General features: G+C 46.8%; 1 protein-coding gene across 1 annotated transcript; it reads right to left on the bottom strand.

Annotated features, from left to right (window-relative positions):
- Window positions 1-4,370: 4,370 nt before the first annotated feature.
- CCDC201 (coiled-coil domain containing 201) lies at window positions 4,371-14,239 on the bottom strand. Its single transcript, XM_053608687.1, has 5 exons — window positions 14,234-14,239; window positions 13,990-14,146; window positions 13,651-13,712; window positions 7,089-7,541; window positions 4,371-4,514 (listed from the first exon to the last, which is right to left on the bottom strand). The coding sequence occupies exons 1-5, from the start codon at window positions 14,237-14,239 to the stop codon at window positions 4,371-4,373; spliced, it is 822 nt and encodes a 273-aa protein (XP_053464662.1).
- Window positions 14,240-15,654: the final 1,415 nt, after the last annotated feature.

Here is a 15,654-nt window from a genome sequence, read left to right as displayed (position 1 = left end):
GACAAAAGAAGTCAGTTGGTGGGATTCAAAGCCTGAAAAGGTTTAGTCCAGCCATTGGAAGCGTGAAGATTGAGGCCACATGACAAGGAATGCCTCTGCATTTGGGCCTTTGGATACAAGAACAAAGTATCCCTCCAGCTGACACCCAGCAAGGAAACGGGGCCTCAGTCCCATGACCACAGGAGCTGTGTTGTGCCAGCCTGAAGGTCAATTTCTGCCCAGATCCTCAGGTTTGAAGTCTTCTTCTCACCTTGAGAGATTCCAGGCAGACATCTAGCTGAGATAGTAAATGGATATTGTCGTGAGCGCTGGGTTTGTGGTCATTTGTTATGTAGCCATAGAAAATTCAAATGCAACAGAAACCAACACACAAACTAGATGTCATAAAATAATTTCTCAGAGTTCATAGGTGAGGAAGGGGTTTCATGGGAGAGGGGAGGAAAGCCTGGCCTGAAGAACTCCTTGTTCTCCCAGAGGAATGTAGGTATGAGATAACCCAGGTAACCAGTGACCAGGAGAAAAGGGCAATAACGCCTGCAGGGGCAGAGAGGCCAAGGAAAGAGTTGCAACCAATTTCTTTTTTTGTTGTTGGGGAATCATTGAGGGTACAATGAGCCATATTACACTGCTTGTGTTTGCTGGGTGAAGTCCCTTTAGTACTAGTGTTCCACCCCCAAGAGGTGTGTCACACACCTTGGCTTCACACCTCCCTCCCTCCTTCCCCTCCCCCACTGTGTCCTAGCATCAATTGTCCTCATATCAGAATTGAGTACGTTGGATTCTTGCTTCTCCATTCTTGTGATGCTTTACTAAGAATGTATTTCAACTCCATCCAAATTAATACAAAGATGTATAGTCATTTTTTTTTGCAGTTTTTGGCCAGGGCTGGGTTTGAACCCACCACCTCCAGTATATGGGGCCGGCGCCCTACTCCTTTGAGCCACAGGTGCCACCCAATAATTTTTTTTTTTTTTTTTGAGATAGAGCCTCAAGCTGGCACCTTGGGTAGAGTGCCGTGGCATCACAGCTCATAGAAACCTCCAACTCCTGGGCTTAAGCGATTCTCTTGCCTCAGCCTCCCAAGTAGCTGGGACTACAGGCACCCACCACAACGCCCGGCTATTTTTTTTGGTTGTTTGGCAGACCCAGGCTGGATTCGAAACCGCCAGCTCTGGTATATGTGGCTGGTGTCTTAGCCGCATGAGCTACAGGTGCCGAGCTGTCACCATCCTTTTTAGTGGCTGTATGGTATCTGGTATACATATACCACCCAACCAATTTCTAATGGCGAGAAAGAGGTATTTATACCCCCGAGGCCTTTGCATATGTCTGTCTCCCCTCTCCTCCATCATGAGAGGAGCCCACTTTCAACTTTTGGAAGTGCTCTAAACTTTCCCTTTGTTCTTAAAATTTCTTCGTTACACTGAGACTTGCGCAGGCTACTTTTGCTGTCTATTCATGCTGCCTGTGCTGCTCCAGTTTTATTTTGTTTCCATTTATTTTTGCTTTCAATTTCCGCTGTGCCTCAGGTGATCTTTCTACTTCAGCTGAGTAATCAAAACAGGTCAACTGGGTTCAGGGAACCGGGATCCCTGACCCCCAACAACAGGCATTTTAAGTTGAATAGAAACCATCAAGAAAAAGAATGCATTTACTTCCTCAGGTATGAAGCTGCATTTTCTGCAAAAACCTGTATAAGGTTTGCATACACAGCAGGGATTACGGAAATCCTTTGCATCCCAGGAATGGAGGAGTCACACCATGCTTATCTCTAAGCACCACTGGTGTCACACCCCGTGGCTATTGCTTACCAGTTTGTCATTTTCTCCAAGTCCATTTAGAAATGTGTCCTTTGACCTAAGCTGGTGGCACCCATTGTCCCTCTCCTCCTGAGGGTTCAAGGGCCACATGGGTCCTCCATTCCACAGGCATGTCTGGGTGGCAGGTCTTGATTCTCTTTTATGCATGGAACGTGCTCATGATCTGTGCTGTCTTATTTGTGAAACATTCAAGAGTATTGCCTTTTAAACACTTTTGACTAGAGTGCTAGGGATAATTGCACGTACTCCAGTTGTGTAAAGACATAATTTTGTTACTGCATAGAACAGAGGTGCAGCAAATAACTAGCAATCATCCTACACATAAAAACTTTGAGTGCTGGTAATTCCTCTCAAGAACACGGTTCCCCCCAAATCCCTACATAATCTTTGTTCCTCCCTGGACTCATTCTGAGTTTGGATTTCATTCTTTGAAAAACGAGACAGAGGTAAAATTCACATGTGTGTTTGAATCACTTTGCACAGACTTTGAGGATAGTTCTCATGAGAACTTTGTGGTGTTTTGTTTTTAAGACATCTCACCCTGTCACCTGAGCTAGAGTGCTATGGCCTCACCCTTGCTCACAGCAATTCCTGGGCTCAAGTGATCCTCCTGCCTCAGCCTCCCAAGTAGCTGGGAATAATTGTCTAATTTTTCTATTTTAATAGAGGCTGAGCCTCACTCTTGCTGAAGCTGGTCTGGAACTCCTGACCTCCAGGGACCTACCTCGGGAGTGCTAAGATTACAAGCATGAGTCACCACTCCCAGCCTAGAACATTTTTAATAATAAAGAGTAAAAGGAGTTACTCTGAAGTATTCCTCTGTATGTTATACAATTATAGACAGTTTTTCTGCTTTTGTGTATTTTCTTATTTGAAAAATAACTTATTTCCTTAATAATTTTACAAACTGATAATTAAAAAGTGAACATCTGTCAGTTTATACAGGCAGAACTAGCTCATAAAACTCAAATATTTAACACATTACACAGTAAACTCTTAGCATTTATATAGTACAGAAGTGGAAATTTGAAATTACCATGCCAGTTGCAGCCACCAGCCCGTATCTTGTGAGGAATCCCTCTTATGAGGAATCTCATGGTTTCCCCTCTGCTGGAAACCTCCAAAGAGATGTGTATGCTTCCAGGGAGAACTGATTCTTGATCTGGGGAATTTTCTACCCACCCTGCAGGTCGACAGTGAACCTTTTCACCTTTTAAAGCATCCTAAACCTCACATGCCCTTAGAACCTAACATGTCTTGTTTTTTAATTCAGTCTGAGGTGTCACTCAGGATTTTCCCCTCTTGCTTCCATTCTAGCAATAAGCCTTGTACCCACATCCCTGAGAAGAGCCACCCACTTTCCAACACACCTGAGCAGAAGGGAGGGCCAGGGAGCAGGCCCCAGGCATGTAAGCATTCTTGTTCTTACAAAGAAAAAAGCAAATATTTACAAGAATGAATTCGAGCTCTGTGGTTAGTAGCCATGATGTGGCCCCACAAAGAGCTGTCCCTGGGACGTCTCTAGCTGGGGATCTGATGCTGGTTCTCCGGCTGCACAGGTCTTACCTGCTCATCCCTGGTCATGGGGTGGGGTCTTTATGTTAAGCGGGGAGCACAGCATTGTCGAGAATGGAGCAGGGGCTGTTTTGTGCAGGACAGGTTAAATTCTATTAGCTCTGGGCACTAAACAATGCATCAGCACCAGATTTCCAACACCCCCAAATGAGAACCACAGTTTTAGGCCTTTCTTAGAGGGGCAATCCAGGCCCACCACACTTGGGCTCCCACCCTGACCCGGCCCCCAAACCAGGTATGGTACCTCTTGAGTCCTAAGCCCCCACCAGCCATGCAGTGCAGGTGGGCTGGCCTCTGAGCGACCGCCCCCTCCCAAGCTTCCTTGTTTTTACCTGCAAATGTCATGGGATCCCAAAGTCTTTTTTTTTTTTTTTTCTATATCCTTTTAGGGAAGGAGGTGGGTGCTCTATCAGGTGGGGCTATGAGCATTCCCCTCACCTGGAGGACCTATTGCCCCTCGCCACACACGGGAAAGGAAAATACATCTGTCACCATTGGTGCTTAGATGAGACCAGCATGACTGGGTGGCTGGGAACCTGCCATCCAGCAAGCGGCTTTCTCTTTAGTTCCTGCTTTCTATTCTAAACCTGCTGTCCTGAAGATGTGCAGGGAGCTGACAGAAGCCTTTCCTGGGTGTCTGGATCAGACACCCTCATGCAGACACCAGCTGCACCTTCTCCGCAGCTCCTGGGATGTTTCCGATAAGGAAGCCTAAGCTCAGAGAAGCAGAATTGTCCCCAAGGTCAGAGCCAGGCAGAGAACGCAGGGCTCAGTGTCCCTTTTCTTATATTATGTAACATGCAAACCTGTCTTCAAGGTGCCAGCTCCACGGCACTCTGTGTCAGTCGGTCCCTCCCGGAACCACACTCGCAGTCAGAGTAACACGAGGTTCTCCAGCTCATCCCTCCCGCTACATCCAAGAGGGACAATGAGATCCAGGCCCAGCCTGAGGAGGGCACGATGCGGACACTTAGGTCAGGTGAAGGCAGGAGGTCCCAAGCTCTCTTCCAAGACTGTCCCGCTGCCAAGCACGCAGTCTTCCTGGATGGTGAGCTCATGCTGAATGGCTTCCTCGATGTCCTGAAGCAGGCGGAACTCCCACTGTCTCACTCGCTTCATCTGTTTAAAGGAAACGCATTACCCTGTAGAACCACCATCTTTACCAGCCATGAGCTCTTCCACTGCAAAAAGTGCTTAAGAAATCCCGCCCAGGCCTGCAGACCGGCCCAGTCGGCCCCACACGATTCTGCCTCCATGTGCTTCAAATGGACCTTGTGCCAGACACCAAGACCCCAAACTGGAATCCAGCACACACCCCCATCCCCCTGCCCCTAGAGTACCCAGCCTCAGCATGGAGACAGACGAATAAGCGAATGGGGTAAGGCCCAGATGATGGGGTGACAAGGACAAGGGGGCCAGGGAGGGGACCATGTGGAACAGGCCCTGGGATGGAATATGTGCAGAGGCCAATCTAGGTGGGAATTTGCACTGTGCTCTCTAGAGGCACCTCTTCCAGGAGGCTGCTCAGTGCAGCAGCATCAGGGAGAGAATGAGGGACCCCCCCACCCCAAGACAGCGTAGATGATGTGCAGGGGTCAGCCCCTCATACTAAATGCCATCCTAGGAAGGAGGCTCAGCAGAAATCAGAACCAGGGGACCTGGGGTGGCTTAGTCAGTTCATGGGGTTATGGTAGGGTCTGCCTGCCAACCAAGGCAGGCCTACAGTCAGCATCCTCCCAGCACCCTGAAAGTGTGAAAAGAGAGGCAAACCCACAGGTATCAGAATGAGGAATGGGAGCAGCAGGCAGGGGCCAACTGAGAGTACAGTGGCTCCTCCAGGAGAGCTGGAGCAGCTGGGAGCCCAGGCTCTGCCGTCGGCTAAGAAGGCCAGGACAGGTGTGCAGAATCTGCTGCCATCTGGTGAGAGAAGTGAGTTCCCATTGTCCCTGCCTGCCCAAGGAGGCAGCTGCCCTCCTGTTGTCCAGCATCTGTGTCCATGTCCATCTATACATGCTGACCTTCAGGGAGGCTGGCCCCAGGCTTCAGCTCTCAGAAGGCTGTGTAGGGGGAGGTGTGGCCCGTCCTGACTCACAGGCATTCACAGTTCATCCCAGCCACTGAGGAAAGTGGAGCCATCTCTGATCCCACAGCAGGGTCATGTGGGGACGAGGCTCTGCTGAGGGCAGGTGGGCTACTCCATCGGGGGATTTCGTGACAATCCCTACCTATTGGTGAGACCTGCAGGGCCTGTCTCCTCTTCAGCCTCCAGAATGTTCCATCTGGTACTGCCTCTCCTAGCAGCAGGTAGGAAAACAAACCCATAGGACACTGACCAGCAAGAGGCACAGGTATCCTGCAATGAAGCGGCGTCTGACACTTGGCACAGTCCTCGGCAGCAGACAGGTCCCACAGGGGAAGTCAGAACTTCCATGACCTGTCACTCAGCCCTGCAATTCCATGCTCCTATCTAGGAGGGGGTGGCCAAGCATGGCCAAAGGACATGGCAGGGAATGGGAGGGAGGCCAGGAAAGATCCATCCCACCATTAAACTGTTGGAAAGGTGAGTGAAGAGCAGCAGCGAGGTAAGCGGCCGCAGGAGCAACTCCCCTGAAAAGTCGGATACTGGGCCAGATGGGAAACACAAAAGAAACCAGCAGAGACTCAGTCCTGACATCCAGCACCCCACTGCTGAGAAGTACAGGCAGAAAGCAGAGCTGGACGTTACAAAGGAAAAAGGACCAGAAGGTCCCCAAGGCGGACGGACCCAGGTAGGATCCAGGAAACAAACAAGACGGTCCGCCTGAGATGGTGTCAGGGTGGAACTCAGCAGGACCCCCCCCACCAGGGCACATGCAGGGCCTTTCAACCCCAAGGATTCCTGCCTGCTAGTCAAGTGTGAGAGGAAAGGCAGAAGTCTCCAGAACAGCCCCCCTTCTGTTTTGGAGAGGAAGCTTTTAGAACAGAGAAAGAGGATGAGCCAGCAAAGGTGGTGAAGCAGCAGAAGCCCCCCCGTGAAGGCGGTGAGGGTCTCTCGGCTTCCCACTATACCTGCAGGCTGGAGCCCCGGCAGGGCCGTTCTCTCTACCCCAACAGTTTTGCAAGGGGAGACCAGTCTCAGAGATGAAAGCAGGCCTGGTCCAGTGAGTGCCCCACTGGCTCTCCTAGAAATCTGGCTGTGATGGAGGCAGGATGTCTCTATGCCAAAGGCCTGTGTTGGGGACAGGCCAGGGCCACCTCGCTCAGGCCCTCAGAGACATCTCTCCTCAGAGTGCGGGGGGACACCACGAGACCTGGCAGAGAGGGGGAGATTTCCACCAGAAGAGGTTGTTTCCCACTATTTCTGTAATATTATGACGAATCCTGCCACCCTGACACCCCCTCTGCTGGACACTCAAAGCCAAGAGGGTCAGCACCTGAACTCCTGTGACAAGGAGAAGCCAAAGACCATGGCAGAGCAGCTCACATCATCCACAGGCAACACAGACACACCTAAGAACGGAGGGCCAGCCCGGGACAGGGCCTCAGAGGGCATCAGAAAGGCCCTGGGCAACCTTACATGCAGAGTGGGGACGTGTGGCCCTTGATGCACAGGGCTAGGGGCATAGAGGGGGGCCCAGCACAGCCTACAGCACCTGCCCTCCTGACTATCAACAGGGACCCAGAGCTCCCAGGGAAGGGCAGGAAAACACCTACCGCAGCTGCCAGCTTCTTTGGGTCTCGTTTCTTCTTCCTGGCTGTGTTTGGAATCCCAGGTAACCCTGGGTTTTGTCGCCAGCTCTTTGCTTGGAGAGACTTTCCTCTCTGCTGCTGGGGTAAGGAGTTGGACACTGATGTCTTTTCCACAGGATCTGAGGGGTCTGAGTCTGGCCCTGACTGTTCACTGGACCCCTTGAAGGCCCGGATGGTTGACAACCTCCTTTTTCTGAAAGTGACCAAAGGACTGACTCCTACCAAGTTGGACACCAGGTCCTGAGAGAAGCGTGCAGACACCGGAGACCCACCCAAGTAGGTGGCATCTCCTGATGGCCGTGGGCTCCAGCCAGGCACCACGTCCTCAGGGGTGCTGTGTTTTAGAAATTTTCTCAAGGGGGTCCTCTTGGTCACGAGGGAGGGGCTCTCATCCTCAGAGGAGCTCATACCTGGAACCTGTAAAGTAAAAACACAGAGGTCTGGCTTCTAGAAGGCCACAGTGAGCCTCGAGTTGGGCTCTACACCCCCAGCCCAGGCATGTTCTCATTATGTAAGAACAATTGCCCAAGGAGGAGACCAGAGTTGTCCCCCAGAGAGAGGAACATGGGTGCCCCTGGGCAGTGACTGCAGGCTCTGAGATGGCACCCAGGGCCGGGGCTGCAGGCTTCTTTGCACGTAAGCATCGGTCAGCGATGTGATTTTTAAGGGTAAGATTAAAATACAGATGACTTTCAGAGAAAAAAATGCCCCCCTCCCCAAAGAAAAAGAAACTGCCAACACTTGTCAAGACAATCATCTTAACATGTAAACTTACAACATAAAAAGGCGAAACTGTGCCTGAACAGGTGAAGCACGCTGGTCGATGCAAGGGTACATGTCGGATCTATGAGTATAAATGTCCTAATAACAATAATTAAGTAAATAAGATGAGGTATATATTAACCAATGTGATGTAAGCATTCCTAATTCTATGTGAAATTAGCACATTGTATCCCATAAATGCATTAATGTATACATGATACATGTGTTTATGATTTAATAAAAAAAAAATGTAAAAAAAATGAAAAGTTAATATCCCAGTCCCAAGCCGTGACAAACTGCTACAATGCCACCTCTGCCAACCCCTCCTTCCCAGGTAAAGCCTTGATGAAGTCAATCATATTCCTGTTCTTAGACCCTTTTTTCAGATACTGACAAACTATACTTGGCTGACAAGTGTGTGATCACCATAAGGTACGCATCTCCCCAGTGTCCTTTGAAAAAGCAGTCCATGTCAAGACAACCTGCCAGCAGGTGGAACGATCCAATCCTGTTGTGCTGTAATGACCTCTTGGTGCCTCAGGCACCAACATCCCTGCTAACTTGCACTGCGGGGCACCCAGATGATTTGCTGTCCATCAAGGTAACTTTCAATTTTATGTTGAATCCCACTCTCATGAAAAAATTCCCTGCATTTATCTTTTGGTAGTGGGAATAAGAGTGTCTAGTCACAATGTGCCAAAACTGTTAAGGAAGCCATTGTCATCAGGGCATAGAAGGAAGCTTCTGAAGAGTCTCTAAAAGAGAATAGAATGTTGAAATGGAATGATTTTCATATTCCTGATGCCTGCCAATACCACAGGATTAGTAATTGCATGTCTATTGCCTGGACAGAGTCAGGAATCAATAAGCATTCAGAACTAACACTGAATGAATCTCAGGGGCCCACACAAGCATCCTTAAAACAGGCCCCCTCTAGTCAAAGGTTGAAACATAAGACTATCTAAGAGTCCATCTGCTCAGGACCAGCTTCTACCTAGGGTGATCACTATGTCATCAGTAAGTAAAGGACACTAATTTACTAAAGTTTTATACATATTTGTGCATAAAAAGAATTTTCTGGTAGGGCAGAAGCACAGCTAGAATGCATTTTAACGATGTTCAAGTAATAAAGTGCTAAATTTCTCTTAGAACAAATATGAATATATTGTTTTAAATATGAGGCCAATTAGTAATACAAAATGAAAGCAGTGGGGAAAAGGTATTAGTTATTTGCTGTGTAACAAATTACATCAAAACTTCATGGCTTAACATAAACATTTGTAATCTCTGTGGGTCAGGAATTTGAAAGTAGCTTTTTTGGGCAGTTCTGACTTGGGGTCTCCCATGAAACTGTAACTGAGGTGTCGGCTTCAGTCATCTGAAGGCTTGTCGGGGGGTGGAGGGTCTGGGTCCAGGGTGGCTCCCTACACTTGTAACTTGGTGCTAGCTGTTGGCAGGAAGTCTCAGTTCTTTCCTACCTGGCCTGGGCTGGTTGAGTCTCCTCCAGACAGGCTGGGCTAAGACACAGCATGGAGGCCAAAATATCTTTAATGACCTGGCTCCAGAAGTCATACCCTTTTATTTCTGGAAAACCTATTGGTTACACACTAATCAGTCTTCCTCAGTATGGGAGGGGAATCCCACAACAACATGAGAATCAGTAGACGAGGGTCTCTGAGGGCCCCTCAAGTGCTGGAGTGAAAACTTAGTTTAACGAGAAGCCAGGAACCCTGCCCTGTGGTTGCCCTTCCCCACATGAGGCCCTCAGGACTCTGCTCACATCTTCAGAGCACAGATGGGTGGATATAAAATGGAAAGGGTCCCACATTGTTCCAGAAGTCCTAAAGTTTTCGAAGCCAGAGGTCTGTCATGGTTTCTGTGTCAACTCCAAGAAGGTCTCTTCACTGTCCTCCAACCTCAGCTGGCCGTGGTCAGGGCTACAGGGAAAGGGGCCAGGCACTCAAGCATGACTCTAATTTTGTAACTGAATTCTCTTTGTTAATGATATAAAGTTGTAGCAAATAGTCCAGTCTCACCTATTTCTAGCCCTGCTCCCTATAGCTAACTTCTGCTAGCAACTTGTTATCTATCCTCCCAGCACTTTTTCTTATAAGCAAATATAGCATATATATGCCACAAAGAAAACCTGGGTTCATATTTTCATCATATCATGCACGATTTTCCACATCACCGATAGCTATCTCACTGACTTTCCAACATGTATAATAGAATATTTTAATGTAGTATAATGAGGTAGTCCAAAAGCAGAGTTATGTGTGTAATTTTCACACTGGGTTCTTTCTGGAAGCATTTATTTAGTAGAGAGTGCTAGAACACTCAAAATGTATTCTCCTTGAATTCTTATAGCACTTTTATGAAGTAAGTATGGTGGCTGTCAAGGTACTAAGGGGAAATTCAAAACCAGATGACTGACTGGCCTGAAACAGGAAAGCAGCATCAGTGAATGATCTGGAGTTGGTGAAATCAAGGCTTATTTTCTTCCTATGGGACCAACATCTACAGAGATCTGGCTTTACACCAAGCTCACTCACATGTGGCCAGAAAGTGGGGGGGCTTCTACTGTGTGGCTCTTGGTGTATTTTTCTTTTGTACATTGTTTTCTTTAGCAAAACCCTTAGAAATTGATTCAAGTCAATTTCAAATACCCTGAAAGTTAGGATTTCCTTCAGAGCAGGAGTCAGCACCAGACACTGTCCAGATGTGTTCAGTGAGCCCACACCTCTCTTCCATCCCACCATCAATGCAGGGGAGGGCTGGCTTCTCTGAGGTCTGTCAGGTTTGTCTAAATATTCTAATAGGTGAGTAGTGGCATCTCATTTGCATAGTCATTTGAATTTGCATTTCCATGATAAGCAATGACGTTGAATGTCTTTTCCTGCACTTATTTACCATGGATTTGTCTCCTTTGGAAACTAAACGAACTAGAAACCAAACACATCTGTCACATCAGTAAGGCCAAACAGAACAAACGCACCTGTTGAAAGATTCAGCTTGGATTAGAAAGTTTCAGAGTAGATTTTGTGAGCAAAGCTACAGAGAAGTACAAATGAGAAAACTTTAGACTTTAATGTTGATATTGGAAAAGTTTGAATTCATGGCAAAATATGCTAAACAAGACCAAAGCCAGAAGTAGAATAAAAATAATCAAAATGCATAGCTGTTACGATGATTATTGTGCCAGATAACATACCATGGACATTCACAGAGCAAAGTTCTAGGAAAAAATAGGGAAAAACAGAACCAAAGTAGTAACTGAAACTAATTTGCTTCTTTTAGCCCATGCTAGATAAAGGGGGAAAAAGAAATCCTGAAGATACAAATCCCATGGACGTTTATTTTGTTATATAGACGATGACTAGCACTTGTAAAGGAAATTTAAATTCTTTTAACCTCCCCCACCAAAAAAATAATAAAGTGAAATAAATTCTACTTTAAACAGATCAAGATCTCAGAGTAAAGTAATAAGATAGGGGTAAGGAGAATGAATGGGACTTTTGTCTCAAGGAAACTTGAAGGTGATAACATTTTTTAATTAATAGGAACTACTTTTAACTAACTTATTTGTGAAAGGAAACTAAGAATCTAATTATATGTTAACTCAATATGTTCTGATAAAATAACATTGTAATTTATCATAAGCTTACAGATGCAACAATTTAGCATTGTTTTGTAAACCCATACTTAAAACAGATGATCAGGCACACCTATGTAAGCATATCATGTGGCAAAAGACACATCTCAAATGATTAGGGAAGAGAGTGTTTTTTTCTTCCCTCTTTTCTTCTAATTGGTCATTTGGAAAAAAAAAAAAAAAAAAGAAAAAGTATTACAGTCCAGTCCCTGGACCTCATGACTTGCACTAAGATAAATTACCAGAGATCCAAAATTATACTCTTGAAAAAGTCACAAACTACCAGAAAAAGACACAGCAAAAACTTTTAAAAGTCTGAAACAAAGTTGGGTTCTTATATTATTCACCAAAATAAATTACAAATGGATTAAAGACTTAAATGTAAAAAAGGAAAGCTGTAACAGTACTGAAAAGAACTATGGATGGATTGTTCTATAAACTTGTTATAAGTAAGGCTTTCCTGTAACTCACAACATAGAAACCATAAAAGAAAAAAATTAGGCTACATACAAACTTTTAAGATTTTCTACAACAAAAAGGACATACTAATGAAAAAAGACAAACAGAATTTTTATAACAGAAACAAGGGGTTAATCTTTCCATTAATTAGGAAAAATCTCGGACAACCTAATGGATACATCCACAAAGTTCTTTCATCGTATCGAAACTGGCTCTTCATCATATACTTGCTCAACCTCATTTAGTAATAAAAATGCAGATTATAGGGGCAGCACCTGTGGCTCAAGGAGTAGGGTGGCCCCAAATACTGGGGGTAGTGGGTTCAAGCCTGGCCCAAAACTGAAAAAAAAAAAAAAAAAAAAAGCAGATTATAATGAAACTGAGGTACCATTAGGTTTTATCAAGACTGACAAAAATCCAGAAGTATGAAAACTTCCGACAAGGCAGTAAAGAAACTGAATCATCCCGTATGGAGGGCAATTTGGTGGCACCCAGATGTGTGTGTATTCCATTGGACCAACAACTCCCCTCTAGGAGAGCTGCTCTACAGAGGGACAAGCTCCCAAAATGTGTGTACAAGGTTGTTCATGGCATCACTTTGTAGCACAGGATTGAAAAAACAACCAAATCATTATCATTGTGAGTCCATTAAACTAATCGTACATTTAATAGAATGCTACCCATCTGTAAAAAGAAGGCAAAGTTTTTTAATATATATACTGGTAAAGAAAGATCACTATGTTTGGGGTAGAGTGCTTTTGTAAGGTAAGAATCTAGATACATTCTAGAAGCAGCTAAAAATAAGTTTTACTTATGGTGGGGTAAGGGCTGGGTGGAGGATGGCAGGGGTCACTGGGTATCTTTCATGCCCTGTCAATTTTGAAAGACAGGAATGTATTATCTATTTACTAATAAAAAATTAAAAAGAAGACCCCATGCTTCTGTGACGCAGCAGTCCAGGCACAAGGGAGACTCAGGGGAAGCCCAGGGCTTTCTGGTTGCGGGAGGTATTGTAAAAAAAAAATAAAAAAAGAAAATAAAAAGATTCCCAAGACGGGGGGGTGGGGGGGGGAGACTCCCACCCCAGCAGGGTGTTAATGACATGTTTTAGCTTCACAGGGCCTGACTAGGTGTGATGGCTCACACCTGTAATCCTAGCATTCTGGGAAGCCCAACCTGTGGATTGCTTGAGCTCAAGAGTTCAACACCAGCCTGAGCAAGAGTGAGACGGTGTCTGTACTAAAATTAGAAAAACTAGGGGCAAGCGCCTGTGGTTCCAGCTACTGCCGGGGCTGAGACAGGAGGATCACTTGAGCCCAGGAATTTGAGGTTGCTGTGAATTAGGCTGACACCACGGCACCCTATCCATGTCAATAAAGTGAGACTGTCTCAAAAACAACAAAAAGAAACGTGGGGTTATCTACAGGATATCTGCAGGACTGCATTTCATTTCACAGCAGTCACCACACGGTGTGGCTGCTGGTCCCCTGACCTACTAGCTTCCTAAAGACGCTTACTGAGATTCCAGAAACCTCACGGGAGGTGAGGGAGGGAAGGAGAGGATGATAATGCCCAGTGTGTATCACAACCGGACATATGATCCTGCCCGAAGTGGGCTCTAGAGGAATGAAGGGGGGTGGGGGGGAGGCTGACCAGGGGCTGGGGAGACGCGTAGTGCAGCCAGGAAGTTGGGAAAGGAAGCTCCAGGCAGGGGCCTAGAGCAGCCAGCGATGGGACATCAAGTGGCAACTCAGAATGAGGCTCCCGAAGTCCTCAGGAGTGCAACCAGGGCCTAGCTGCAGCTTTGAACCAGCTCATTTCTGCTCAGTGGGGCTGGAACGTCCTCCCCCCGCCCTGGCTGCCTCTGCAGGCCTCTCGCTGGCTCTTTCCTGCTTGATCCCTCTGGACCCTTTCCACTCCCTGGTTGGGTCCGCCCCACATACCTGCGCTCCAGGCTCCCCCCACCCCCTTGGCTTTGGGGCGGAGAAATACCTGTGGTGCTCCGCTCCGCCTCCCCACGTAGGCCCAGGCAGGTGAACAGGAGCCCACGTGCGTTGCGTCCACCTGATGACCCCACGGCTGCGTGGCGTGTGTTCCACTCGCTCTCCGAGCCTCCACCTGGCTGGTTTCTCTTTGCCTGCACCTGAGCCTTCGGGAATCAAGGCTGGCAGGGCATTTGTTAGTGCCCCAAGAACAAACCAGCGGTGGTGTACTCACTATTTGTTAAATACTGTACAAGCATGCTCGCATCAACCTAAAGGAATGAAGATCATTACCCCAAGTCAATCCGCAATCTCCGAGGCAGTTGAGATTTTTCACGTCCAGGAAAGCTGAGGGGACCCAGAGCTATGGAACTCAGAAGTACATTCTGTTTCTGAGGACGCTTTACAGATCCTTCTTTACTTAATGGTTGCCAAATTTCAGCTCCTCAGAACCCCCTGCTGGCTTGTGACAGCCCAGAGCGAGGACAAGTCCCAGGTTCTGACAGAGCAGGTCTGGGTGAGGACCCATAATTGACATTTCTGACAACTCCCGGGTGGTGCTCTCTGGCTGGGCCACTTAGAAACTCACATCAAGGAAAGGTAATGTCCGCCAGAGTGTAATGGTATCTTAATCTATGCTGATCTGTATTAATACTGTCTCCTAGGCTAATAGGAATCCCCAACCATGCTTTAAGCTTTTTTTCTTTCTTTTTTTTTTTTTTGTGGATGGAGCTAAAAAGAAAGCAATAAAAAGGCTAGTAGCAATCAGAACAATCTGTGACTGTTTCAGACATAACTTTTTAGCTTCCTAACAACCCAAAAGCAAAGTGTTCAGTATACCCATTTTACTGAGAGGAAGCCTGAGCCCAGAGAGGAGGGGCAAACCGCCTAACTTCACATAGTGGTATTTAGCAGAACCAAACAAGAACTCAGGATTGTTTAACTCCAAAATAAGTGCTCTTTACCCTTGCCACTCTTTTTATTATTTTTCTGAACTTTGCTACTAGGTTTCAAAGTGATTTTGGCGGATAAATTTAGTCACTGCTGCTTTTCTTTCTCTGTAAAATGAGGTGAGAATGGGAGGGCTTTTCTAGCTCTCAAATGTCTGCACATGGGGAGTGTGGCTACAGAGGTAAGGGGCACATGCACCCAGGCCCTTGTGCAGCTCACAGAGCTGAGGTCCGCTTGGGCACTCACCTGCACCCTCTGCTGTTTGCTGTGAGTACATAATGGGTGGCAAAAGAGGTTGAGGTCTGTGCAGTGGTTCACACACTCTGGGAGGCTGAGGCAGGAGGATTCCTTTAGCTCAGGAATTCCAGACCAGCCAGAGCAAGAGTGAAACCCTGTCTCTACTAAAAATAGAAAAATTAGCCAGGTGTTGTGGCGGGCATCTGTAGTCCCAACTATTCAGGCAAGAGGATCACTTGAGCCCAAGAGATTGATGCTACAGTGAGCTATGATGATGTCACTGCACTCTACTTGGGGTGACATAATGCAACTTTGTCTTGAAAAATTAAAAATAGTCTGCCTGAGACTTCAGAGAGCAGAAAGTGGGGTTGTTAGAGAGCAGGCAGCCTCCAGGGGACTCACTCTGGCCTGTCTTGGTCGGCACAGAGCAGCACAAAGCAGGGTGATCCACTGAGGTTTAAATACTGAAGGTGTCTGGGAAGGAGAA

The sequence above is a fragment of the Nycticebus coucang genome, chromosome 11 (genome assembly GCF_027406575.1).
Source record: "Nycticebus coucang isolate mNycCou1 chromosome 11, mNycCou1.pri, whole genome shotgun sequence".
NCBI classification, from domain to species: Eukaryota; Metazoa; Chordata; class Mammalia; order Primates; family Lorisidae; genus Nycticebus; species Nycticebus coucang.
The sequence above is the reverse complement of the archived record's forward strand: the minus strand, read 5'-3'. Positions and strand labels throughout refer to the sequence as shown.

Coding starts and splice junctions, on each gene's coding strand:
- CCDC201 (XM_053608687.1), bottom strand. Junction 13,713..13,989: donor GGCGGAGCGGAGCACCACAG/GTATTTCTCCGC, acceptor TGGCTGCTCTAG/GCCCCTGCCTGGAGCTTCCT. Junction 7,542..13,650: donor ACGCGTCTCCCCAGCCCCTG/GTCAGCCTCCCC, acceptor TTTACTTTACAG/GTTCCAGGTATGAGCTCCTC.